At 49.4% G+C, this 27,365-nt stretch overlaps 1 protein-coding gene across 5 annotated transcripts; it reads left to right on the top strand.

Annotated features, from left to right (window-relative positions):
• Window positions 1-1,265: 1,265 nt before the first annotated feature.
• Window positions 1,266-27,336, top strand: PCIF1 (phosphorylated CTD interacting factor 1). Of its 5 annotated transcripts, none has more exons than XM_073309771.1 (18): window positions 1,266-1,388; window positions 1,714-2,078; window positions 5,038-5,176; window positions 5,407-5,531; window positions 5,962-6,099; window positions 13,241-13,371; window positions 13,590-13,744; window positions 14,735-14,882; window positions 15,092-15,175; window positions 16,267-16,366; window positions 17,371-17,533; window positions 18,915-19,087; window positions 22,554-22,640; window positions 23,131-23,315; window positions 23,666-23,759; window positions 23,985-24,160; window positions 25,184-25,472; window positions 26,265-27,336. In XM_073309771.1, exons 3-17 carry the CDS (start codon window positions 5,053-5,055, stop codon window positions 25,428-25,430), a joined length of 2,130 nt encoding a protein of 709 aa, XP_073165872.1. In that variant the 5' UTR covers window positions 1,266-1,388; window positions 1,714-2,078; window positions 5,038-5,052; the 3' UTR covers window positions 25,431-25,472; window positions 26,265-27,336. The 5 variants fall into 5 exon arrangements, with proteins under 5 accessions (XP_073165872.1, XP_073165869.1, XP_073165870.1 ...); XM_073309768.1 differs by lacking the exon at window positions 26,265-27,336 and adding an exon at window positions 2,410-2,514 and having other exon boundaries at window positions 25,184-26,115; XM_073309769.1 differs by lacking the exon at window positions 26,265-27,336 and having other exon boundaries at window positions 1,714-1,817; window positions 25,184-26,115.
• Window positions 27,337-27,365: the final 29 nt, after the last annotated feature.

Below are 27,365 nucleotides of genomic sequence, written 5' to 3'. Positions count from 1 at the left end.
GCAGAGGGGGAGGGCGAGGCTCCCGTGACTCCCGCCGCCAGAGCCTGGCAGCCCGGCCGGGACGGGCAGAGGGGGAGGGCGAGGCTCCCGTGACTCCCGCCGCCAGAGCCTGGCAGCCCGGCCGGGACGGGCAGAGGAGGAGGGCGAGGCTCCCGTGACTCCCGCCGCCAGAGCCTGGCAGCCCGGCCGGGACGGGCAGAGGGGGAGGGCGAGGCTCCCGTGACTCCCGCCGCCAGAGCCTGGCAGCCCGGCCGGGACGGGCAGAGGAGGAAGGGGAGGCTCCCGTGACTCCCGCCGCCAGAGCCTGGCACCCCGGCAGGGACGGGCAGAGGAGGAAGGGGAGGCTCCCGTGACTCCCGCCGCCAGAGCCTGGCACCCCGGCCGGGACGGGCAGAGGGGGAGGGCGAGGCTCCCGTGACTCCCGCCGCCAGAGCCTGGCAGCCCGGCCGGGACGGGCAGAGGGGGAGGGCGAGGCTCCCGTGACTCCCGCCGCCAGAGCCTGGCAGCCCGGCCGGGACGGGCAGAGGGGGAGGGCGAGGCTCCCGTGACTCCCGCCGCCAGAGCCTGGCACCCAGGCCGGGACGGGCAGAGGGGGAGGGCGAGGCTCCCGTGACTCCCGCCGCCAGAGCCTGGCACCCCGGCCGGGACGGGCAGAGGGGGAGGGCGAGGCTCCCGTGACTCCCGCCGCCAGAGCCTGGCACCCCGGCCGGGACGGGCAGAGGGGGAGGGCGAGGCTCCCGTGACTCCCGCCGCCAGAGCCTGGCAGCCCGGCCGGGACGGGCAGAGGGGGCAGCTCCGGTAGTTCCCCGCCGCCAGAGCCTGGCCCCGCTGCACCCAGCCTCGTGTCCCACCCGGGCCAGGCCCCAGGGACACCCCAGGGACACCCAAGTGCCCACGTGCCAGGCAGGGGCCAGGCTCCACGACCCAAGGGCCCTGCAACCTTCGGCTCCACGAATCACCCGCCCAGAGAAGAACCCAGGAGTCCTGGCGGCTAGAGCTCCGCCCCCAGCCAGCATCCGTGTCTGGCCCCGCCCAGAAGGGAGGAGCCTCCCAGGATTTCCAATAAGGCCACACTACAGATGGCGCCAGGAAGGGAGCGGGCGTCGCTGGATCAGCGCATGCGTATTGTTGGCACCCGAAGAGCGAGTCTCGCTTCTACACATGCGCATTGCCCGCGGCTGGGGTGCGGAGAGAGTCACGCTTGCGCAGTGTCTGCGTTCGACCGCGGCGCCTGCGCAGTGCCAGGGGCGGGGCGGCCCAGCGGCTGCGCACTGGCTGCTCCGGGTCCCGCTACAAGATGGCGGCGGAGGGGAGGGCGCGGCGGAGGCGGGACGGTAGCAGGAAGCGGGCCGCTCTCCGGTGCCCCCAGCCCCTGACCTCGCACGCAGGTACCGGCCGCGCCCGCGTGGGCAGGGGCCGCGCCCCGGGAGATGAGGCGGGGCCAGGGCGCCGGGAGGGGGGCGAGGGCCCGCGCGGAGGCGGGCGGCGGCCCCGGGTCCTCGGCCGCCATCTTAGTGTCCTGCGCGGGGCCCGGCCGCGGGCTCCCTCTGCCGCCGCGGCCGGGGGCCCGGGAGCGCGCACGGTGGGGGAGCGGGTCCGCGCGCCTGCGCAGGCCGCGGGGTCCGTCCGCCGCCCTCCCCCCGCGGGGCCGGGGCCGGGGCCCGGGCCCGGGCCCGCGGGCGGAGACTGACGCGGCCCGTTCTCGCCCCGTAGCGCCCGCCGCGGGCCAGGCGCGCCCCCGCCCGCTGTGAAGATGCGGCCGCAGCCCCGCGCAGCGCACGGCGTCGCTGGAGAGGCCCGCGAGCCGACCCGCAATTGTAAGTAACTCGGCGGCGCCCACGGACCGTCGCCCGCCCGCCCGCGGGAGCGGGCCCTGCTGCGCTGCGCCTCCGGCCCGGCGAGGGATCGCCGCCCCCGCCAGCGCGCCGCTGGGCATCGCGTCTCCGCGGCCGCCGAAGCGCCCCGGCTCGGCCTGGACCGGCTCGGCCTGGACCAGCTCAGCGCGCCGCCCGGCGCACACGCCTCTTGGCGCTCTCGGACTGTGCGTTAGGCTGGTGTCCTTTCTTTTTGATGCTCATGTGAGTTAACACCGGCGCCGCCTTCTGCTGCTTACCTATGGCCTCCCCGTGTGTTACCCATTAAAAACAACCACCAAATCATTAGCTTGTCAGTGTCATTCTCGGTGTCTGGGAGAATAGAAGTAGCCTGGGGGCTAGGGTGGATACACGCTCTGGTGTTGGGCAATTACAACACCCAAACGCAGTGCAGAAATGAATTGTGATGGTGTTCAACTTTCCCAGCCCCAGCGAGCAGCCCTGCCCTGGGGATGGCAGGAGATATCTTCACAAATTTTCTCCTTCTCTGCTGCTGATTTCTAATGTCTGCATCCATCCTTCTGTCTGATTATAGAGAGAAACGTGTAAACTCCCCGACTGATGAAATGGAGCAAATCATACTCCTTCTGGCTGTACTCCTTGCTGTGTGTCTTCTTCCACCTCACTGTGCTCTGTTTTGGTAGTTACCACTTCCAGTTATAAGCTCTTTGGGGCAGGGGCCAGATCTTATGTCTGTAAAGTACTGTACACAACACTGATAACATAACTAATATATAATGGTTATTTTGGATCCGTTTTAATAAGTCCCAGCATCGGTGAGATACAGACCAAACTGCTCCTCCAAATAGTCCCATCAGTACGATCCACTGGAGAGAGAAGGGGACTGGGTATAAGAGGACCTGGGTTTATAGTCTGCTCTGCCACATTTTCGTCAGTGACTTGGGAAGAATCACACTCTTTGCTTCCATTTTCCTGTCTGTAAATGGAGATGGAAATGGTCATTTGTTCAAGTTTAAAGCACTTATGGATGAAAAGAATTAGCTAAATATTATTATATGCCACATATGATCAAACCTTGCACCAACTTCTGTCATTTTATTTAACACTTTGTAGCCTGTAAATAGCTGTAGCTTCTTGAAGTACACACCTGGTTTATTTTGGGCCTTACCCCACTACACTTAAGTATAAGGCACACAATATATAATGGAGGACACACCAGCGATCGTATTGAATAAGCATAGGCTTGGGTGTTTTATGTATTTTTCTAAAGAGGGATTAAAAGCTTTAAAAATCAGACAAGATGGGTGCTTAATTTAATGGACTATTTAACGAAGCTTGTGAGTCTGGAGCCCTATGATACACCTATTCCAGCTATGGTCTGGTACATAAAAGTGAGTATAGAGTGAGGCTGAGCTGTTGCATTTTTCCTGCAAAATGATTGAGCTAGTTTTGCAGCCTTTGCTCACTCCCAGCAATGGAGTTAGGATGACTGTAGAGGTCACACTGGGGTTGGAGAAACAGCACAGATATGCAAAATTAATATAATTCCTCCACTTGCTGAAGGGTCTAAACGTTTGTATGCTGTGGTGCAGGCTGTCTAATAGGTGCTCTCGGATAATATACAGCCTTTCAGCTGTGGGCTTGTCTTTTGCCTGGTTGTGGAGAATCAAGGCTTCTAGAAGACCTGCACGTTTACACTAACCCACTATATTGCCTTTCCTGGGAGAAGGAGGGAGGGTGGTTCCCTCTTTGTGGCACCTCCCCCGCCAAGCATGCCTACCAATACACTTCAGTTCTGACCTGCACCACAGTCTCCTTTTGTAGTTATCACCACAGGCAGCCAGTGCTCATTCCTGACTTCCTTCTGTTCCACTTCTGCTGGACACACCGCCTATTGTGAAATGTTCAGGGACTTCTTTTAATATGCAGAAGTGGAAACTAGACTGATAAATCTGGTAGTCACTCACATGGGTCTCTATAGATGAAAGATGAGAGCATGGCCACTTTGCAATATTATTTAATATTACTACCACTTAAATACACTTCTTTTAAAGGCAAAGAGGTGGCAATATCTTAGATACTGAACTGGGAGGACAAAAGGGTGGTGAAATACAAAGGCAGCTGCCGAGTTGGAAAAATGGGGGTAATGGCTGAAAACTTTACATTCATCCCTTTTTCCTTGCTTCACTGTGGAGCCAGCATGTTTAGGGTTGGTAGAGAAGCCATCTCTGATACTTGCCCCAGGACAAGTGTTTTGATAGCTTCACAGGGAGGGCTCACTGAGAAGAGAAGAGCCTGGAGGCTTCTCTCCAGCTGACAACATTTAATAATACTTACATAGTGCTTTAGCAGTATGACCCAATTAACCTTCACATTCCCTTTTGTGGGTAGAGCTGGGAGTGTCACCCCCATTTTGCAGATCAAGAAATTGAAGTACAGAGAGGTGTGGTAACTTATTCAAAGCCCTGGAGCAAGTCAGTGACAAGACCAAGGAGTTCTTGCCTTCCAGCCTGTGTTTGCACCTGTGGAGCTCACTGGTTGCCTTTCTCATAGAGCACTGGAGTTATTTTATGTAGTACTTGAATGTTTAATAGATGTCTCAAGTTTAAAGCTGAGATGGGGGGAGGTCTGCATATGTTCTCAGGTGAGGAGTGATTTCTGTCCCAGGTAGGCGAGTAGGGGATCAGACACTTGACCTTTCTGATGGGGTCTAGTTGTAAGTTGTGTATTTTTAATGCTGCTAAGTGATTCCCCTCTTGTGTGCTGTTCAGAGTTCAAAGTTCCTATTAATCAGTGAATAATTAGGTTAACAGACACCTGTAACAGCTTTCTGCCACCAAGTCAGGTGCTGCCTTTCCTCCCCCACTTTCAAGCCTTCTTTGCTGTTGCTGATACAGGACTGCATTGCTAGAGCTAAGCTGTTGAACTGGCTCTGGGCACAGAGCTAGCCTTGCACAAATCCTATTTTGATGTGCTGTTTGTGTATAAAGAACAGGAGGACTTGTGGCACCTTAGAGACTAACCAATTTATTTGAGCATAAGCTTTCATGAGCTACGGCTCACTTCGTCACTGTAGCTCACGAAAGCTTATGCTCAGATAAATTGGTTAGTCTCTAAGGTGCCACAAGTCCTCCTTTTCTTTTTGCGAATACAGACTAACACGGCTGCTACTCTGAACCTGTTTTGTGTGTATTTTCTCTAGTGCCTGTGCTGAGAAATGGCCAATGAGAATCACGGCAGCCCTGGGGAGGAAGCTTCTCTGATGAGTCACTCACCTGGTACCTCTAACCAGAACCAGCCCAGCTCCCCGAAACCCATCCGACTGGTGCAGGACCTGCCAGGTACTTGTTCTGCTGTCTAGGGGGTCAGGGATAGGATTCTGGAGCCCTGTGGCAGCAGAGAGGGAGACGAGAAAGTTTAGGGTAAGGAGCCTCTTGGAGTGGTAGAGGGAATTTTGGGATGATCCTTCTCCCCCCCCCCCCCCCCCGGGTTTAGCATGTGCTGTGACAGACAGCGATGGAGACTGGAGCAGTGGGGCTGCTCTTGTGCTGATACTTTTCCTCTCTCCTAGATGAGCTGGTGCAGGCTGGCTGGGAGAAGTGCTGGAGTAAACGGGAGAATCGCCCTTACTACTTCAACCGTTTCACCAACCAGTCACTGTGGGAGATGCCTGTCCTGGGACAGCATGATGTCATTGTGAGTAACTGTTTACCTCGGGTGGTCATAGTAATGCAGGGATGCCCCACTGGACTTGTGTGGCACTCGTGTTGGAGTGGGATTGTAGAGAGAGCGCTCCTCTTCTGAGGGTTTGCTTCACTCTTGGGATGAAGGTGTCTGGTACTGGCAGGGCACTGTGGGGAAGCAGCTTACCTTGCTACAAGAGTCTTATCTGGCCCTGGCGAGGCATTTCTCTTTTCCAGGGGGACGACACATTGCTGGAATTGTTCCAGACACTGTACCTACTCTCTGCATGTCAACCTCTAATGCCCCAGTTTCTCTCCACTTGAGAGACTGGGGCAATGAAATGGGAAAGACAAGAGCTTGTTCTCGCCAGTTAGAATTGTGGGGTTGTGAAAGGCTTGTGAACTAATGATTCTCATTGTAACTCTGTAACTAATCCTCTTAGTCGGATCCTCTGGGATTGAATGCTGCTCCAATGCCTGTGGAAGGAGGAGTGGTGGAAACCACTCCGGAGAGCAAGCCAAGGAAGAGAAGACTCTCTGAGGAAGTTCAGCCCAGTGGTAATAGTGTGAAGAAAGCTAAGGTAGGTCCTAATTCTCTGTAGGGTGTCCTTAAGCCCATCCAGGTTGGACTAAACACTAGAATTAATGTCAAATATAGTTTAGACAGGAGGGCTATTAAAGCATTGGTCAGCAGGTAACAGAGCTGAGTTACTCATGGAAGCTCCTATAAGAACTGAAGATTCAGTGGCTATGTGTTTTGAATATTGAGGAAAAACCTGGGTTGCTGAGGGAAAAGGGAGTGGAACTGAGGCTGTCTGCATGGGGGGAAGGCTGCTGAGTTCCTGAGGAGCACAGAAACCCCTACAAAAGGGATGGCGGTAGCAGGATGACTCCAAATTTCTGACTGTCTAATATTACAGATAGTGTGTCTCAGTACAGTGCAGCAAGTAGGCAGAGCCTTGTGTATCAGCCTGCTGGGCCTGAAAGGGGCATGCTCAGGATCTAACCGACCATCATATGTGGCATTGGGAAGGAATTTTCCCTCGAGTCATGTTGGCAGTGATCTTGGGGGTTGGGGCGGGAGGAGTCATAGAATCATAGAATATCAGGATTGGAAGGGACCTCAGGAGGTCATCTAGTCCAACCCCCTGCTCAAAGCAGGACCAATCCCCAACTAAATCATCCCAGCCAGGGCTTTGTCAAGCCTGACCTTAAAAATATCTAAGGAAGGAGATTCTACCACCTCCCTAGATAATGCATTCCAGTGTTTCACCACCCTCCTAGTGAAAAAGTTTTTCCTAATATCCAACCTAAACCTCCCCCACTGCAACTTGAGACCATTACTCCTCGTTCTGTCATCTGCTACCACTGAGAACAGTCTAGATCCATCCTCTTTGGAACCCCCTTTCAGGTAGTTGAAAGCAGCTATCAAATCCCCCTTCATTCTTTCCTTCCTCAGTCTAAACAATCCCAGTTCCCTCAGCCTCTCTTCGTAAGTCATGTGTTCCAGTCCTCTAATCATTTTTGTTGCCCTCCGCTGTACTCTTTCCAATTTTTCCACATCCTTCTTGTAGTGTGGAGCGCAAAACTGGACACAGTACTCCAGATGAGGCCTCACCAATGTCGAATAGAGGGGAACGGTCTGCTGGCAATGCCCCTACATATATATATACATCCCCAAATGCCATTGGCCTTCTTGACAACAGGGGCACACTGTTGACGCATATCCAGCTTCTCGTCCACTGTAACCCCTAGTCCTTTTCTGCAGAACTGCTGCCTAGCCTTTTGGTCCCTAGTCTGTAGCAGTGCATGGGACTCTTCCGTCCTAAGTGCAGGACTCTGCACTTGCCCTTGCTGAACCTCATCAGATTCCTTTTGGCCCAATCCTCTAATTTGTCTAGGGCCCTCTGTATCCTATCCCTACCCTCTAGTGTATCTACCACTCCTCCCAGTTTAGTGTCTTCTGCAAACTTGCTGAGGGTGCAATCCACACCATCCTCCAGATCATTTATGAAGATATTGAACAAAACTGGCCCGAGGACCAACCCTTGGGGCACTCCACTTGATACCGGCTGCCGAGACTACATAGAGCCATTGATCACTACCCGTTGAGCCTGACAGTCTAGCCAGCTTTCTATCCACCTTATAGTCCATTCATCCAGCCCATACTTCTTTAACTTGCTGGCAAGAATACTGTGGGAGACCGTGTGAAAAGTGTTGCTAAAGTCAAGGAACAACACGTCCACCGCTTTCCCCTCATCCACAGAGCCAGTTATCTTGTCATAGAAGGCAATTAGATTAGTCAGGCATGACTTGCCCTTGGTGAATCCATGCTGACTGTTCCTGATCACTTTCCTCTCCTCTAAGTGCTTCAGAATTGATTCCTTGAGGACCTGCTCCATGATTTTTCCAGGGACTGAGGTGAGGCTGACTGGCCTGTAGTTCCCAGGATCCTCCTCCTTCCTTTTTTTAAAGATGGGCACTACATTAGCCTTTTTCCAGTCGTCTGGGACTTCCCCCAATCGCCATGAGTTTTCAAAGATAATGGCCAATGGCTCTGCGATCATATCCACCAACTCCTTTAGCGCTCTCAGATGCAGCGCATCCGGCCCCATGGACTTGTGCTCGTCCAGCTTTTCTAAATAGTCCCGAACCACTTCTTTCTCCACAGAGGGCTGGTCACCTCCTCCCCATGCTGTGCTGCCCAGTGCAGTAGTCTGGGAGCTGACCTTGTTCGTGAAGACAGAGGCAAAAAAAGCATTGAGTACATTAGCTTTTTCCACATCCTCTGTCTCTAGGTTGCCTCCCTCATTCAGTAAGGGGCCCACACTTTCCTTGACTTTCTTCTTGTTGCTAACATACCTGAAGAAAACCTTCTTGTTACTCTTAACATCTCTTGCTAGCTGCAACTCCAGGCGTGATTTGGCCTTCCTGATTTCACTCCTGCATGCCCGAGCAATATTTTTATACTCATCCCTGGTCACTTGTCCAATCTTCCACTTCTTGTAAGCTTCTTTTTTGTGTTCAAGATCAGCAAGGATTTCACTGTTAAGCCAAGCTGGTCGCCTGCCATATTTACTATTTTTTCTACGCATCGGGATGGTTTGTCCCTGTAACCTCAATAAGGATTCTTTAAAATACAGCCAGCTCTCCTGGACTCCTTTCCCCCTCATGTTGTTCTCCCAGGGGATCCTGCCCATCAGTTCCCTGAGGGAGTCAAAGTCTGCTTTTCTGAAGTCCAGGGTCCGTATTCTGCTGCTCTCCTTTCTTCCCTGTCAGGATCCTGAACTCGACCATCTCATGGTTACTGCCTCCCAGGTTCCCATCCACTTTTGGTTCCCCTACTAATTCTTCCCGGTTTGTGAGCAGCAGGTTAAGAAGAGCTCTGCCCCTAGTTGGTTCCTCCAGCACTTGCACCAGGAAATTGTCCCCTACATTTTCCAAAAACGTCCTGGCTTGTCTGTGCTCCGCTGTATTGCTCTCCCAGCAGATATCAGGGTGATTGAAGTCTCCCATGAGAACCAGGGCCTGAGATCTAATAACTTCTGTGAGTTGCCGGAAGAAAGCCTCGTCCACCTCATCCCTCTGGTCCGGTGGTCTGTAGCAGACTCGCACCACGATATCACCCTTGTTGCTCACACTTCTAAACTTAATCCAGAGACTCTCAGGTTTTTCTGCAGTTTCATACTTGAGCTCTGAGCAGTCATACTGCTCCCTTACATACATACAGTGCAACTCCCCCACCTTTTCTGCCCTGCTTGTCCTTCCTGAACAGTTTATATCCATCCATGACAATACTCCAGTCATGTGAGTTATCCCACCAAGTCTCTGTTATTCCAATCACATCATAATTCCTTGACTGTGCCAGGGCTTCCAGTTCTCCCTGCTTGTTTCTCAGGCTTCTTGCATTTGTGTATAGGCACTTGAGAACTCGCTGATCGTCCCTCTTTCTCAGTATGAGGCAGGAGCCCTGCCTTCTCGCGCGTTCCTGCTCGTGCTTCCTCCCGGTATTCCACTTTCCCACTTACCTCAGGGCTTTGGTCTCCTTCCCCCGGTGAACCTAGTTTAAAGCCCTCCTCACTAGGTTAGCCAGCCTGCTTGAGAAGATGCACTTCCCTCTCTTTGTTAGGCGGAGCCCGTCTCTGCCTAACACTCCTCCTTCTTGGAACTCCATCCCATGGTCAAAGAATCCAAAGCTTTCTCTCCGACACCACCTGCGTAGCCATTCGTTGACTTCCACGATTCGATGGTCTCTACCCAGGCCTTTTCCTTTCACGGGGAGGATGGATGAGAAAAGCACTTGCGCCTCAAACTCCTTTATCCTTCTTCCCAGAGCCACGTAGTCTGCAGTGATCCGCTCATTCTTGGCAGTATCATTGGTGCCCACGTGGAGTTCGCCTTCTTCTGCAGCATGTGGGTGTGGGTCACTTGCCAGGATTATCTGGGTATATCTCACTTAATCGTTTCTCTGCCATTGCAGAGGCCTGGGGCACTTGTGCCCCTAGTCCCCTCCTATTTTTTCCCTGTGCACAGAACAGTCTGATCTCCTGTGGTCTGTGATACTTTAATTTTGTTTGCTGCGTTAGTGTGCAGGTGCTAACTAGTGTTGGTGGCCTTTGATATTGTTATGCAGACAAAACTACACAGGATTGTTTCAGGGGACAAGACAAGATGTCACGTTTATCATAACACAATTTGATTTATGACCAATAACTAATATCTAATACCTATGTATGTACGTACACACATACACCCACTCCCAAATGTTCTGCAGCTGCTGAATGTAGCTTGAGTTCGTGGCTTGGGTTCGTAAAGCCGGGCACAATGAAGAGTTGGGTCTCTGTTGGGCATACACCGATGCCCTTCCATGTTGGCAGCAGAATGTTACCCTCCAAAGTCTTCCATCTCATCCATCCTTTTTGTAGGCTTTAGTATGAATCCAGAGTCTATAGGTCTTGCTGTGTCAGGCTGCCTCTGGGTCCGGTGTGATTGATCACCTGTCAATCGCAGACCTGACTTTCAGCCTGGGAACTGGCTTTGATGTTTCTTCAATTGTACTTTTGTTCTTTTTAGAGTGGACTCTTCTTGCTTTGTCAGGACTGTGTTGGTGTTTACACTTTATTTCATCAGGACAGGCTGGGGCTGGAGGTTGATTCCATCATCCATATATACCTCATTCACACATCTAAACTAAACTAATAAGATTACAGCAGGGTTTTGCAAAAATGAAGGTTGCAGCAAGCTTTTACAAAATGGAGTGAGCATTTTAAAATGGAGTTTGAGTTACAAGGAAGGAATGGCAAACAGAGAAGAGAAGTTACAATTTAGAGGAGTATAATGAATGACAAACAGTGAGCAGAAGTTACAATGTTGAAACAGTGTAAATTTCAGTGATTTAAGCAGCAATTGGATTGAAAGTGAAACTCAACCAGTTATTATTGGGGTAACCGGTTTTATGAATGAATGTTGTTTCATTAATAAGATTTTGCTTATGAAGTTATATTAATAAAGTGAACAATTAAAAACAATTTCATTGATCAGTTCTACAATATACAGGAGGTCAGACTGTATGATCTGGTGGTCCTTTCCTGCTTTACATGCTATGCCTCTAAAGCAAAGGTCTCCTGTCAAACCAGCCTGAAAGTAACCACTCCTACCAAACCAGGAAACCAACTGAAAGGTGCTTCCAGTAATGAAAGGCCAAAAATATCTGATTCCATAGTGTACAGCAGATGGGAGGCTGTGTCCCAAAGGGAGTGAGGCATTCGTTTGAGGGAGGGGATGAGGGCTGAAAAGCACAGGCCAAGGTGAGAGAGAGGGCACAAATCTTGCTGCTGTTGATCAAAACTGCAGCAGCTGAATCTGAGAGCATTAGCAAGCACAAACCAGTTGGCAAAGAGAAGGTTCTTCCTAGCTGTTTTTGTGAGATGGTGCTTGGGCTGTGAAAGAAAACATGTTGGGGGGGAGTGGGGACAGGGGTCCTGGAGGACTTTACAGCCAAGCATCTGTGAGATCTGATGTGAATCTCTGTGAATTGTAATATTCTCTGAAAAGTTTCGGAGTGGTAGCCGTGTTAGTCTGTATCAGCAAAAACAATGAGGAGTCTGTGTGGCACCTTAGAGACTAACAAATTTATTTGGGCATAAGCTTTTGTGGGCTAGAACCCACTTCATCAGATGCATGGAGTGGAAAATACAGGAGCAGGTATAAATACATGAAAAGATGGGAGTTGCCTTACCAGGTGTGAGGTCAGTCTAACAAGACAATTCAATTAACAGTAGGATACCAAGGGAGGAAAAAAAACTATTGTAGTGGTAATGAATGGCCCACTTCAAACAATTGACAAGAAAGTGTGAGTAACTGTAGGGGGAAATTAGTATGGGGGAAATTAGGTTTAAGTTTTGTAATGACCCAACCACTCCCAGTCTTTATTCAGGCCTAATGTGATGGTGTCCAGTTTGCAAATTAATTCCAGTTCTGCAGTTTCATGCTGAAGTCTGTTTTTGAAGTTTTTTTGTTGAAGAGTGGCCACTTTTAGGTCTGTTATGGAGTGTCCAGGGAGATTGAAGTGCTCTCCTACTGGTTTTTGAATGTTATAATTCCTGATGTCAGATTTGTGTCCATTTATTCTTTTGCGTAGAGACTGTCCAGTTTGGCCAATGTACGTGGCAGAGGGGCATTGCTGGCACATAGCACATTGGTAGATGTGCAGGTGAACGAGCCTCTGATGGTGTGGCTGATGTGGTTAGGTCCTATGATTGTGTCCCTTGAATAGATATGTGGACAGAGTTGGCACCGGGGTTTGTTGCAGAGTTTGGTCCTGGGTTGGTGTTTTTGTTGTGTGGTGTGTAGCTGCTGGTGAATATTTGCTTTAGGTTGGGGGGCTGTCTGTAAGTGAGTTTTCTTCAACAAAAAAACTTCAAAAACAGGCTCCAATGTGAAACTGTGACAGGAAAAGATATTTAAGCCTCATTAGCCAAAATTCCTAGAGCAGCACAGAGTAACTAATCCTAAAGGAAGCCCCTTACAAAGGCACTGTCTTCACTGTGTCTGCCTTCCTTTCGTGTTTGAGATCTGTATTAGAAACAGAAATCAAGGGGGGGCCTAGAACTTGGTCTCAAAGAGTCACTTGAACTGTTCAAGGTCAGAGGACAGCCCCAATTACTGCCTAAAGAAAAGGAGTACTTCTGGCACCTTAGAGACTAACAGATTTATTTGAGCATAAGCTTTCCTGAGTTACAGCTCACTTCATCAGATGCATTCAGTGGATCCGATGAAGTGAGCTGTAGCTCACGAAAGCTTATGCTCAAATAAATGGGTTAGTCTCTAAGGTGCCACAAGTACTCCTTTTCTTTTTGCGAATACAGACTAACACGGCTGCTACCCTGAATCCAATTACTGTCTAGTAACTCAGATCCCATGTCGCCTGGCACCCAAGGAATAGGGAAATTGGACTCAGACCTGTACCCAATAGTTGTTGTACTTGCGGCGGTGAGGGAATTATGTGTGCCTCTGTGCTGGGAAGTGGGCTATGACTGAACAATGGGGTAATGTAGGTGCCCATATTTGTGTATGTCAGAGGCAATGTGAACATACTCTGTCTCTGGCAATCAGCTGGGCATCCTGAGTTCTGCACTGTTGCAGGAGTGATTTGGGGGATAATCGACACAGTGCCCCAGTGCCTTACTTTCTAGTGTGATGACTGGCATTTCTCACTCTCAGGTGGATGTTCCAGGGAACACGACTGCCCAGCCAGTCCCCAGTTCTCCCAGTATTCCAGGAACCCCTGTTTTAAAGATATGTGGTATTACACCCGAAGATAAACAACAGGCAGCTCTTTTACGACCAACTGAGTGAGTTGTCTCCTCTTTGCTTCTGCTCTTTCCTTATTACCAAGCTGGGGACAGTAGACTTTCCCCATGCCTGTGAGGGAGAACTTGGCAGGCCCCAGGTTGGGGGAGGCTGGGTGGTTCAGTCTTCTGACTGCTGGTATGTCCCAAGGTGACTTCTTTAAGGGGAGACAATTTGGTTAAATATCTGACCATCCTGACGACTGTTGCTCCTGCCACAGAGTATACTGGGACCTGGATATCCAAACAAATGCCGTGATTCAGCAGAGGGCACCGTCTGAAGTGCTACCTCTGCACCCCGAGGTGGAGCTGCTTCGATCCCAGCTCATGCTGAAGCTGCGGCAGCATTACCGGGAGCTCTGCCAGCAGCGAGAGGGTAAATTCCTGTCTCTCGCTTTCCCCCTGCCGCTGCAGAGCCTTGCTCTCCTTCCTTTTGTCTCCTCTTCATCTGCCCCTCTAGTCTGTCTCTCTTCTTCCCTGTTCTTTGCCTTCCTTATGGTCTCTGACACAATTTTAGAAAGCCATATAAGATTGTAGACCCATCAAGCAGAGATTGCATGCAGCAGGATGGGACCCTGGTTCAAGCATCTGGGCAGTACCATAATTAGGGCCCTACCAAATTCATGATCCATTTTGGTCAATTTCATGGCTACAGGATTTTAAAAATTTCATGATTTCAGCTATTTAAATCTGAAATTTCAGGGTGTTGTAATTGTAGGGATCCTGACCCAAAAAAAGGTTGCGGGGGAGGTCTCAAGGTTATTGTAAAGGGGTTGTGGAACTGCTACCCTTACTTCTGCACTGCTCATGGCGGCGGCACTGCCTTCAGAGCTGGGCAGCTGGAGAATGGTGGCAGCTGGCTGGGAGCCCAGCTCTGAAGGCAGACCTGCTGCCAGCAGAAGTAAGGATGGCATGCGATGGTATTGCCACCCTTACTTCTGCGCTGTTGCATTCAGAACTGGGCTCTTGATCAGTAGCCGCCACACTCCAGCCAGCAGCGCAGAAGTAAGAGTGGTGTGGTATGGACACTGTCTTCAGAGCGGGTGCCCGGCCAACAGCCCCGTCGCCAGCTGCCCAGCTCTGAAAGCAGTGCTGAAGTGAAGACGGCAATACTGCAACCCCCTAAAATAACCTTGCGGCACCCACCACAACACCCTTTTGGGTCAGGGCCCCCAGTTTGAGAAACGCTGGTCTCCCACGTGAAATCTGTACAGTACAGGGTAAAAGCACACAAGACTAGATTTCATGGGGGAAGACAAGATTTAACAGTCCATGACGTGTTCTTCGTGGCTGTGAATTCGGTAGGGCCCTAACCATAATACTATTATTAAATAGTAATGAACAAACCTTTTTTCTTTTCCTCTAGGGATTGACCCTCCACGGGAATCCTTTAATCGCTGGATGTTGGAGCGGAAGGTAGTGGATAAAGGGACAGACCCTCTGTTACCAAGCAACTGTGAGCCAGTAGTCTCTCCTTCCATGTTTAGAGAAATCATGAATGACATTCCCATCAGGTACTACTCAAGCAAAGTACACATTTGGGGTTTCTGTTCTTGGGGCATTATAGGGGTTTTCCTAGGGAATTCTTTACTGCTGAGTTTGACTTTCCCCAGTGGAGCAGCAGCAAGCTTGTGTGAAAGGTGGGAGCTGGCCCTGATGCTTCCTGCTTGGAGTGGTAACTGGGAAGCTGACTGTGATATGTGTGTATTTGTATTTGTTTCAGATTATCCCGAATCAAGTTCCGTGAGGAAGCCAAGCGACTCCTATTCAAATATGCCGAGGCTGCAAAACGGCTTATTGAATCCAGGTTGGGATTGTCTCTTGCAGTTTGTATTATCAGCTTCTGAGAGCAGAGAATATTCTAAAGCCTTTCTAGAAGTGGCTGTTGCATCCCTACCTTGAATTCTTTTCAGTATTGGTCACCTCATCTCAGTAAGAATGAAGCAGGACTAGAAAAGACCCCCAAGAAAGGCAATGAAAATGATCAGCAGCATCTTGTGGGGGAGTGGATCAGCTGAGCATGAGTTTGGAAAGATTTATGCTATTGTGACTGGAAAGAAGACAAGGAGATAGTGAGAGTCAGTGAAATGCCTGGCACAGAGAGGGCCAACTGTGTACTGTGTATCCTTGTGATAAGACAAGAACAGTAGGCACCAATGGTAGGAAAAGGCAGCCAATTTAAAATGGATAAAAGGCAGTATTACCCAGCTTTGAATGCTCTGTGGAACTCTCCATTACAGGATAGTATTGAGACAAATAGGTCCATCTTTTATTTTTGCCATGTTTTCTGTTAATGAGGATAGTATGTGCACAAGTTAAGTGCATGACAAGGGCTAAAGATCCTTCAGGGTCAGGAAGAAAGAATAAACTCCTGGCTGAGGTACAGAATGGCACCGTGAGATGCCATATTCCTTTTCATTGAGCAGCATTGGTGGCTGAAGCAAGGCAGAGCCCTGCCCCAAGGAGCTCAAAATTTAAACCCTCTACAGATAGTCCAATCCAGACATGGTAGAAGATTGCAACTTCTGTTCATTCAGTTTTTAGTTTTAGTTCGTTGGGGAGTGGAGGATTTTATGCCTTCCCTCAAAGCTTCCAGTAGTGGACACCTTTGGAGATGAAGGGACCATTGGTCAGTTAGGGCAATTCCTTTACTTACCTCTCCTGTTGCAGAGAGGAGAGCAGCCATCTCCACTGTGTCTTGGAGACAGCATGGCAGGTCCTGATCAGGCAGGCATCTGAGAAACTGCCCACAGGAATCGTGGATGGCAGTGACAGGGCACTGCATTGAGGAAGACACAGCTGCCAAATTTCCCCAACTGATAGGAGGGCCCTGTGTTGGGAGGGGACATGTTGTCACAGCAGATGTGGGTTAAATTCCTATTTCCCCACTGTGTGCAGGAGTGCATCACCAGACAGTAGGAAAGTTGTGAAATGGAATGTGGAGGACACCTTCAGCTGGCTGCGACGGGACCATTCAGCCTCTAAGGAGGACTACATGGTCAGTATCCCCTTTCCAGCTCAGTACAACTGAATACGCTTGAATCCAAGAAAAGGTGGAGGGCAGGGAAAAGCCCCTCATTGGATAGTCTGTGGTTGTTTTATCACTTACAGTTGCTTTGTGAGATAGAAGTGTTACCTGCCCAAAATTCTCTGTTACTCACACACTCTCTAGGGTACCCACCCTTACCCTGTTTCAAGGGTTCAGGCGTAACCCTGCACTCTGGGTTCGCGGGGTCTTTTAGCAGTGAAAGCCTTACACAGTAATATCCTACTTAACCTCTATTTATTAACAATCACCAAAACAGAATGCACACGCTAAACATACAATGCTCACCACTCCCAATAAGGCAGATGAACTTTTCTTGGTGGCCGATCAGGGCATCTAGGGGATTCCAGCTTCTGCACATTGTGGTTGGCAGGGTGTTGAGGTCTGGCAGCTGATCTTGGGGTGGTGTCCTGGAGTTGGTTCCAAAGAACTTCCTTTTGGACCCCAGTTTATAGTGAAATTTGAGTCCTGCTTAGCTGTATCTTAACCAATCATTTTACTAAAATATTAATAAACAATTTTCTAACCAATCCTAACATATCAGAGACCATACAGATTAAACCAGAGAAGTAGGGACCAAAAGGCAAAACAATAGAAGTAAAGATTTTACAATCACAACTGTTGATAAGTGATTTCGTGCGAGACAGAATGCTATCAAAAAAAGTTTTCTTTAACTATCGTAAGATCCTTTTCTTTATCTGGTGATGGTGGGTGCTCTTAGGACAGGATCTCCTTCTTAACAGCTCGATATTACATTGTTTTGATGCAATTTAGATGGAATGTGAGGATGTGACTTTCTGCTTCTTGGGTAATGGCTGCTGCTCTCCTGATATGGCTGCAGACAAAGGCCTTATCCTTACAAAAGAGAGAGCCTTGTTAGAAGCCCATGTAGATTTGGTGCAAGGCTGAGGGAGAGTTGGTGATTATGGTGTGTAAGGGCCTCTCTCTGACTGCAGGACCGCCTAGAGCACTTACGTAAGCAGTGTGGGCCCCATGTGTCTGCTGCAGCCAAGGACTCTGTTGAAGGCATTTGCAGTAAGATTTACCACATATCGCTCGAATATGTCAAGCGGATCCGGGAAAAGCATCTTGCCGTCCTCAAGGAGCACAATATATCTGGTAGGCCACAAGCTCTGAAGAGGCACAGTACAACGCACCACATGACAACAGAGTGGTGGAATGCAGCCTAGCCTGTCGCATGCAAATGCAACTTGTTGTAGTGGGGGAGGCTGCTTTCTGAATCCTAGGGGCCATGTTTAATTACAACAGACGTGGTGGGTCCAGTGCTAGCTCAAGTGACAATAGCACAGTAGGAGAGCAGTGGGCAGGTGGGCCTCCGAGACCCCCCTGCCAATTAATATGAATCATCTTAGAAGTGTACACCAGGGGGTCTCACACTTTGTAGTTTCGGTAGGCTGAGAATAATGTACAAACCAGGGGCTTCTTGTATTCCTCCATTGTCCCAGCTAGCCTGGGGCAGTGTGTGCCCACCAGTCCCCATCTTCCCCTCTCCATCTCTGCTCCAAGTCCCTGCTGCCCCAAGCACTACTCTTCCCCAGCATTGTCTGGGTCTCCTTCCTTCCCCACCACCTGCATCTTGAGGACTAGATGGCCAGTATCCTCTCATGCCTCCCAGATGTCTGTTCCCCCGCCCCCACTTCTCCATCCCCTCCTCCTGATCCCTACTTCCTCCCTTACAAACTTGCTATCTTATTTCTTACACTATGTCTACACTAGTGACCTTACAAGCGGCACAGCTGTACCGCTGCAGCTGCACCACTGTAGGGTCTCCCTTGTAGTCGCTCTGTGCCGACGGGATAATTGAACTACCCCGAATGAGCGGCAGGAGCGATGTTGGCGGGACATGCTCTGCTACCAAGTCGCTCAGGGGTGTGGATTGTTGGGTTTTTTTTCCCCCACACCCCTGAGCGATAGAAGTTTTTTGCTGACATAAGTGCTAGTGTAGACACTGCCTTAGAGTCCAGGTTACAGTCTTCCCTGGGCCCCACAGCAAATTAAGCAGCTGTCGCTGATATGTGTAGGCTTCAGCAGGGGGCAATAGAGAGATTCTTCTTGCAGCACCAGCCTGGGGGCCTTGATTTTCCTCTTAATCTGGCTTGTCTAGTGTTCCAGTTTGCATCAAAAGCCATAGCCATGGATGCCCAGAGAATATTCCCTGAGTGAGGTTGATTAGCTGCAGTGTCCAGAGTTATTGTGTTGAAGCCAGAGAAGTGCTGTTGAGTTGAGTGTAGGGTCTTGCTTCACTTGGCCAACACGTATTTAAAGTAAGCTGTGGGTGCAGTTCTTAACTGGGTGCCTGAGTGGACTGCCTGGTTGACCTGTAATGTGGTCACCCCAGTCCTGTCTCCTTATGTGTTTGGAGTGGGGCCTACCGCCTTTGCTCCAGACCCATTACTCCTGTCTTTGGGGTGGAGGTGGAGCCTGTCCCCTTAGTGTGCTTGGATTCTAATGTGACTGTCTTTCTCTGTCTCCCACATAGCCGAGGTAGAAGCACCAGAGGTCCAGGATCGGCTTGTATACTGTTACCCAGTGAGACTGGCCATCCCTTCCCCACCAGTCCCCAATGTAGAAATGCACGTGGAGAACAATGTCGCATGTGTTCGGTACAAGGGGGAGATGGTGAAAGTGAGCCGCAGCTACTTCAGCAAGCTGGTAAGGGCTGTACTTCAGTCCTGCTGAGCGAGAGAAACACACTCACCATTGTGAATTGCCTTTTAATGGGAGAGATCTGCCTTCTCCTTGCCTTCTGAGAGGGACTCTGAAACAGCATGGTCTCTTTCCACATTGGAAGGGGAATTCTGCCCAGTGCTGGTTGCTTGACTTTGAGAGTTTGAGAATTCAGAGATCCAGCGGGGGTGGAGAATGTAGAGGCCAAAGCAGGCCTCCATGTATGACAAGGAACTGTACAAACAAAGGAGTATTTATGGACTGGCCTATGTGCTCAGAATGCTGAAGGGTCTAAGTGAAAACTGATCATTGCCTGCTGTTACCCACCTTTCAGTATTAGGCCACTCATTAAAAGACTGTCCATTAAAACTTAGAGTGCAGCGTATTTAGAGCCAATAAAAGGCAGCAGTTCCTCAGTGTGTAGGCATCTTGTGAAATACCTGTCATTACTGGTAACTGAGTGAAGAACCACAGCGAGGTAATTTTATGTCTACTAACGTGTAATAATGCAAACTAAAATAACAAGTTCACCTGTTTCAGGGTGTTAGCTGATCAGTGGTGAGGTCAGAAAGGAATCTCCTTCCCCATATGTGCAACTTTGCTCAGTTGGCCAGGTGAATCATTAGTGTTTTGCCTTTGAAGCATCAGCTATTGGCCTGTGCTGGACTCGATGGACCAGTAGTCTGATTAGATATGATAGGCCTGCACAAATGTATAATAAGGGACAGTCCATGCCCCAAGAAAATAAAGAATCTTAAAAGCAGTAAGCTCCATGGAGCAGGGGCTGTCACTTTGTTATATGTTTGTGTGTCCAGTGCCTAGCACAGTGGGCCCCGGAGTCTTTGTGGATAGTTCTCTGAAGACGTCCACGCAGTGTGCAGCGGCAGTCAAAAAAGCAAACAGGATGTTAGGAATAAATAAAAAAGGGATAGAGAATAAGACTGAGAATATCTTACTTCCCTTATATAAATCCATGGTGCACCCACATCTTGAATACTGCATACAGATGTGGTCCCCTCATTTCAAAAAAGATATACTGGCATTAGTAAAGGTTCAGAGAAGGGCAACTAAAACTATTAGGGGTTTGGAACGAGTCCCATATGAGGAGAGATTAAAGAGGCTAGGACTTTTCAGCTTGGAAAAGAGGAGAGTAAGGGGGGATATGATAGAGGTCTATAAAATCATGAGTGGTGTGGAGAAAGTGAATAAGGAAAAGTTATTTACTTGTTTCCATAATATAAGAACTAGAGGCCATCAAATGAAAGTAATGGGTAGCAGATTTAAAACAAATAAAAGGAAAGTTATTCTTCACTCAGCGCACAGTCAACCTGTGGAACTCCTTGCCTGAGGAGCTTGTGAAGGCTAGGACTATAACAGAATTTAAAAGAAAACTGGATAAATTCATGGAGGTTAAGTCCTGGCTAATAGCCATTAATGGATGGGTAAGGAATGGTGTCCCTAGCCTCTGTTTGTCAGCGGGTGGAGATGGATGGCAGGAGAGAGATCACTAGATCATTACCTGTTAGGTTCACTCCCTCTGGGGCACCTGGCATTGGCCACTGTCGGTAGACAGGATACTGGGCTTGGTGGACCTTTGGTCTGACCCAATATGGCCTTTCTTATGTTCTTCTGACCTGGCAGAGGCTTCTAGGTGCTACTGCAACAAGAGTGTTAAATAAGAATACCTGCTGAAATCAGGACAGCTCCTACCATCTCAGTCAGGGGAGGCTTACCTGAAGAGTGGTGTTAGTAGGCCCCCAGGGTTCCGATTTGTGTCACATGCCCACCCCACAGCAAGCCCAACTCTGGATGTGAGGTCTTTGGTAAAAGGTAAGTTCCCTCTAGTGTCTAGCCCGCAGTGTGCCACTTTAAAAGTAGGGCATAAGCTTTTACTTTGTGTAATGACCCATCCACTCCCAGTCTTTATTCAAGCCTAATTTAATGGTGTCCAGTTTGCAAATTAATTCCAGTTCTGCAGTTTCTTGTTGGAGTCTGTTTTTGAAGTTTTTTTTGTTGAAGAATTGCGACTTTTAGGTCTGTAATTGAGTGACCAGGGAGGTTGAAGTGTTCTCCGACTGGTTTATGAATGTTATAATTCTTGACGTCTGATTTGTGTCCATTTATTCTTTTACGTAGAGACTGTCCGGTTTGACCAATGTACGTGCAAAGGGGCATTGCTGGCACATGATGGCATATATCACATTGGTAGATGTGCAGGTGAACGAGCCTCTGATGGTGTGGCCAATGTGATTAGGTACTATGATGGTGTCCCTTGAATAGATATGTGGACAGAGTTGGCAATGGGGTTTGTTGCAAGGATAGGTTCCTGGGTTAGTGTTTTTGGTGTGTGGTTGCCGGTGAGTATTTGCTTCAGGTTGGGGGGCTGTCTGTAGGCAAGACTGGCCTGTCTCCAAGATCTGTGAGAGTGATGGGTCATCCTTCAGGATAGGTTGTAGATCCTCAATGATGCGCTGGAGAGGTTTTAGTTGGGGGCTGAAGGTGATGGCTAGTGGCGTTCTGTTACTTTCTTTGTTGGGTCTGTCCTGGAATAGGTGACTTCTGGGTATTCTTCTGGCTCTGTCAATCTGTTTCTTCACTTCAGCAGGTGGGTATTATAGTTTTAAGAAACTGCAGAACTGGAATTAATTTGCAAACTGGACACCATTAAATTAGGCTTGAATAAAGACTGGGAGTGGATGGGTCATTACACAAAGTAAAAGCTATTTCCCCATGTTTATTTCCCCTACTATTACTCACACCCTCCTGTCAACTGTTTGAAATGGGCCATCCTGATTATCACTACAAAAGTTTTTTTTTTCTCTTGCTGATAATAGCCCACCTTAATTGATTAGTTTCGTTAGTCGGTATGGCAACACCCATTTTTTCATGTTCTCTGTGTGTGTATATATATCTTCCTACTGTATTTTCCATTGCATGCATCCGATGAGGTGGGTTTTAGCCCATGAGAGCTTATGCACAAATAAATTTGTTAGTCTCTAAGGTTTCAGAATAACAGCCGTGTTAGTCTGTATTCGCAAAAAGAAAAGGAGTACTTGTGGCACCTTAGAGACTAACCAATTTATTTGAGCATAAGCTTTCATGAGCTACAGAAAGCTCATGCTCAAATAAATTGGTTAGTCTCTAAGGTGCCACAAGTACTCCTTTTCTTTTAGTCTCTAAGGTGCCAGAAGTACTCCTCATTCTTTTTGCTGTTACAGACTAACACGACTACCGCTCTGAAACCTATTAAAAGTAGATGTTCCTGAAAAATTGTACAAAGCTCTCTAAAGTCTCTACCACTCCCATCACCTCAGTGCCTGCTTCTCTCAATGGATGGGATTGTATTAGCACCCCCCATCTCTCTGATTTCTTATCACTTCAGCATCCTGTGGCTCTCTAACACTCCTGTTTCCTTTATTGCTATTTTTAATGACCTGGGTTTCTCTTCCAGTGGCTTCTCTATCGGTACAGTTGCATTGACGACTCTGGCTGCGAGAGGTTTCTGCCCAGGGTTTGGTGCCTTCTCCGTCGATACCAGGTACTGGTTCCTTCTCAGCTTTTGGGCAGCAGGCAGTTCTGGTGGAACTGTAATACTGACACTGTCAGCAGTGCTCTGGGAGACCCAGCAGAAAACTGAACAATAGATCCAGAAGTGGAGCAAAGTTGGGCTTAAACAGGGTTTTCTCCAAGATGTTCGGGTAGGGTGCTATGCTGGGGAACTATCATGTGGTCTTGGCATTCACCCTCAAGCTTGGAGAAGTGCACACATTTACAGAATAGCCTGCTGCTCTTAGGCTGAGTTCCAGGTGAGGGGAGATGGGTGGTGAGTAGTGGTGGGGCCCAGTTGGATGAAGTGTCCAGAGTGCATTCTTGACTGTTCTGGAGACTTGAGAGTGTGGGGCGAAGAAGGGGTACTGTCAGCCTGGTGGAGTGGGGCATGTGGCCCTGGGTCAGAGTGCAGTGAGAGGGGAGCAATGGCGGCGCATAGCTCTTATGGGAATCACTCACAGAGGGTTTGCTCTCCTCAGATGATGTTTGGTGTTGGTCTGTATGAAGGAACTGGCCTGCAGGGGGCACTCCCGGTGCATGTCTTTGAAGCCCTCCACAAACTCTTTGGAGTGAGTTTTGAATGCTTTGCCTCGCCCCTGAACTGCTATTTTAAACAGTACTGTTCGGCCTTCCTGGACACAGATGGGTATTTTGGATCCAGGGGGTGAGTCTCTTGCATTCTGTTGCCCTTGCCGTATGTATATTTATGTGTGTGCATTTTTGGCTGGGGTGGGAACTCTATCCTGGACTTAAGTACTTATTGATGACAGCGAATAATTGATGATATCAAGAAAATAGTGAACTTGGAGCCAAGGAATGTCAGCCTGCGGGTTCTCAGGTGGTGTCTCTCCTTGGTGACAGTTTGTGCCACAGGGGAAGTAAATGAGCAGGCCCTGCCCTGCTAGGAAGTCGGGCTGCAGGTGGCTGCCCTTTAGCAGATGCTGATGCCTTCTAAGATGTTTGCATTAATGGTTGGTCCTTCCTAACTGGGATCTTTTCCCTTGTTCCCTTCAGCCCATTCCTGGATTTCTTTCCCATAAGTGGCTCTTTTGAGGCAAATCCTCCGTTCTGTGAGGAACTGATGGATGCCATGGTCTCTCACTTTGAGGTACGTCTGCTCATCCCTGTCACTGTGCTTGGACTGGGACAGTCCTCTCTCTCTTTCCTCTGCCGCTATCCCGCATCCCCATGGCAGGGTTATAGATCAGCAGGTCACTGAGGACTGTGACAGCTCTTATGCTGGTCTCAGAGAAGGGTGCATTTCCTTCTCACAGAGCCTGTCGTGATTGTCATTACTTGGTCAAGAATAAGACTTCTTTTCCTTGTGGATTAGAAACTGCTGGAGAGCTCCAATGAGCCCCTCTCCTTCATTGTCTTCATCCCTGAGTGGAGGGACCCTCCGACGCCAGCCCTGACCCGCATGGAGCAGAGCAAGTTCAAGCGGCACCAACTCATCCTGCCAGCCTTCGATCATGAGTACCGCAGCGGGTCTCAGCATATCTGCAAAAAGTAGGCTTTCTCGCAAGTCTTGGTTGGGATGCTCTTGAGATGTACTGCATTTTAGAGAGGCCCTTGGCAGGAATCCCCTGCTCCAAGGTGACATTGGTCAGGGGTATGGAACAGGCTAGGAAAAAAGCCAAGTGACTTATCCAAAATGAACCTCGAGCACATCTTAGATTGGGCTCAACAGACAGTATCAAGGGTCACCATATTTGTGTATATTTCCCTACTATTAAAAATTTACATCAGCCTCTCCCTCAGGGACATGTCTCTGATCTGACCTGCGTATGTCATATTGTACTGTGGAGAAGAGTCATGTGCCACTCACCAGCATACAGTCTGAGGTGCAGCTGGCTGAGCACAGTAGCTTTCTGGGCTTGTAAATGTCCTGTTGCTGCCACCATTCAGTAACAGTTAAAAAGAAGCAGAAGCTTGAGCCAGTTTTCACCATAGTCTTCTGTATGGCAGGCTACCAGCTTGCTTGGTGGGCAGCAAGTGCTTAAATATCACTTGTCCCCAATTGGTTTCTGGTTGGCCTAGGCTGTCTGACATGATTTTTCGTAGCTGGGATGGTCGGAATTCCTAGCTATGTATGTTGGAGAAGGAGCTGCGCTGCAAGATTTGTACAGTGTTCCCTCTTCTCTAACTTCCCCAGGAGCTAATGGTGCTGTGGTGCGTGCTTAGCCAAGAGCAGCCCTTGTAGTGTCCATGGGAAGTAACACACACTGATTCTCTGAGGTTATCCTTTGGAAGGCTCTTGACCGCATGTGGGCACCGCTGAGCTCACAGCGGGGTCCTAGCTATATTGGCACGTCAGGACAGATACCTCCCACGTGAGGGGCTGCATGATGCGTCTTTGAATTTTAACTCACCAGTATGGCTTTCTTTTAAGAGAGAATGGCTGTTCCTCGGTGCTTCAGAAGGGAAGGGAGATGGGGAGGACATTAGTGTGGGAGGGTCCAGGTGCAGCTGAGCGACTGGTTGGACAGGGCCACGAAGCGAATACTGAGTGCCTGTCATCTTCCCTTGCAGAGAGGAGATGTACTACAAAGCCGTGCACAACACTGCTGTCATCTTCCTACAAAACAACGCAGGCTTCACCAAGTGGGAGCCCACGCCAGAGCGGCTGCAGGAGCTCGTCACAGCCTATAAGCACTCGGGACGGACCCTCAGTTCCACAGGTTCCTCCTCCTCCTCCTCCTCTTCTTCCTCAACTGCAGATAAAGATCGGGAGACGGGCCGAGAGCAAAGCACCAGCCGGGAGACCAATGCCAATTAATCTGCAGAGGGCAGTGTGCGGGGACAGACGCCAGGGGCGAAGGTAACAGTGCTCCAGAGGAGGGAAGGTTTGATGTGGCAGGTGGAGAGACTGCTGGCCGAGTAGCCCAGGCCTGGGGGACTCTCTCCAGGCAGCTCCACCCTGCTTGCTTTCTTCTGTAAACCTGCAAGGCCACTTCCCTCACCAGAGTCCAGGGAGATTCCCTCGCCTTACGCTCCGTGGGAAGAAAACTGGCTGCTGCCCTAGTCGAGGGGCAATGAAGCCAAAGGTCGCAGTCATAGGAAGAGTTTGCAGCCCCATCAAACACTAAAGCTCTGAGGAAGAGGCAGCTGGTGCTGAGACGGCTGCACAGGTGAAGGATGGATGGACGGACAGACGGACGGACTGACTGACAGAGCTGTGGCCTAGAAGGTCTCTTGCAGCTGGCTGAAGCCTGGCATTTCCAAGAGAGAAGCAGGCAGGGTCCAGAGGCTCTTCCTGCTGGCCTGGCACCAGCCCAGCTCTGTGTCCATAGTGTAAATAGTTCTGTCCGTGGCGACCATGCTCCCTGCAGGGTTTGTTTCCCTAGCATCCATGTTTCCTTTCCACATGTACGAGTTCCGTGTTTGCCGAAGCTGTTTACTGTATAAAAGAAAAGCAGAGAAAAGGAATTTCTTCTAGTGTGTAAAAACGTCTTTGCAGCTGTTTTGTAGTCGTTGTGGTTTTTACCCAAAGCCCTCTGGGCTTTATTTAACCTCCTTGGGTTTTGTTTTTTAAGGATTAATTTAACACCGCTAACCATTTTATTACTTTTATCAAAGAAAGCAAAGTCTATTTTTGATTTTTGTTTCCTAGTTCTTAGGGACATTAAAAACCAGCATTACAGCTCCCCTTGGTGTCGGTGCTATTCCTCATCTGTGGGGCCTGGGACTGTCCGTGGGAGGCCGGGACTGTCCGTGGGAGGCCAGGCCTGCCCTGTCTGCCCTCAGATTGACTGCCTTCTCCTGTGCCCCTGGACTGGGTGAACTCTAGGAAAATGATCATCACTTTGAATCTGTTTGTCTGCAGTGTTTGTGGGTTGAGTTGGGCAGAGTTGAGTGCCACATCACTAAAATACTATATCCAAAATGTCTGGGAGTTAAATAAAACCATTCCAATGATAGATAGCAGAGACTCCCATGCATAGGCAAGGGAAAAGAGACCCTTTTGCTGAGATTAAAAATTGCACATAACTGAGAGGGAGAGATGGTAGGCACTCTAATACGTAGGTCATAGGCTCCTTAGAACTACCACAGAGAGGCGTTCACTCCAGTAATAGAAAGAATGTTTAAGAGGACATGGAGGCGGGGAGGTGTCAGCGTTCTCTTAGTGAAGTCAGGAGCAGGGCAAATTTGAACTGGCTCTTAGAATAATGGGGGAATCAGTTAATGGTGCTGAGGATTGTGGGTGACATGAGCTCACTTCTTTGTATTTGAGGAGAAGGGGGCAGAAGCACCCTGCATATGCTGGATTCTGAGGTACTGGGACTTGCAGAGGTCTTGGAAGAGGGAATTGCTATAATCCAGGCAAGAGGAGGAGAGGCCTGGATGCAGTGCAGTTGAGACCATTGTGAATGAGATCCTGTTACGCCATCGTACAAATGTAGGTGAATATGATGCCAGGACTGGAGACGGTGGCAAGCCAGAGGTATATGAGACGGTGGAGTTGGCTTGGGGAGGCACCTCCTGCCCAAGAGCAGCTCTTTGGAGTTTGGAACATTCAACTGAAATGAGATAAAGCCACAGATATGTTGGTCAGAGAGGCCTGGAGGGCAGTAAGGGAGGATTTATAGATTGGTAAGGCTAGGAAGGGCCATTGTGTTTTTATCTAATTTGATTTTCTGTATAATCCTGCCTTTTTCTACATTAAACCCATAACTGCTGGCTCAGCTAAGGCTTATCTTTTAGATTTAAAGAC

This window comes from Lepidochelys kempii, chromosome 13 (assembly GCF_965140265.1).
Source record: "Lepidochelys kempii isolate rLepKem1 chromosome 13, rLepKem1.hap2, whole genome shotgun sequence".
In the NCBI taxonomy this organism is placed as follows: Eukaryota; Metazoa; Chordata; order Testudines; family Cheloniidae; genus Lepidochelys; species Lepidochelys kempii.
This window is presented reverse-complemented; position numbering and strand designations above follow the sequence as displayed.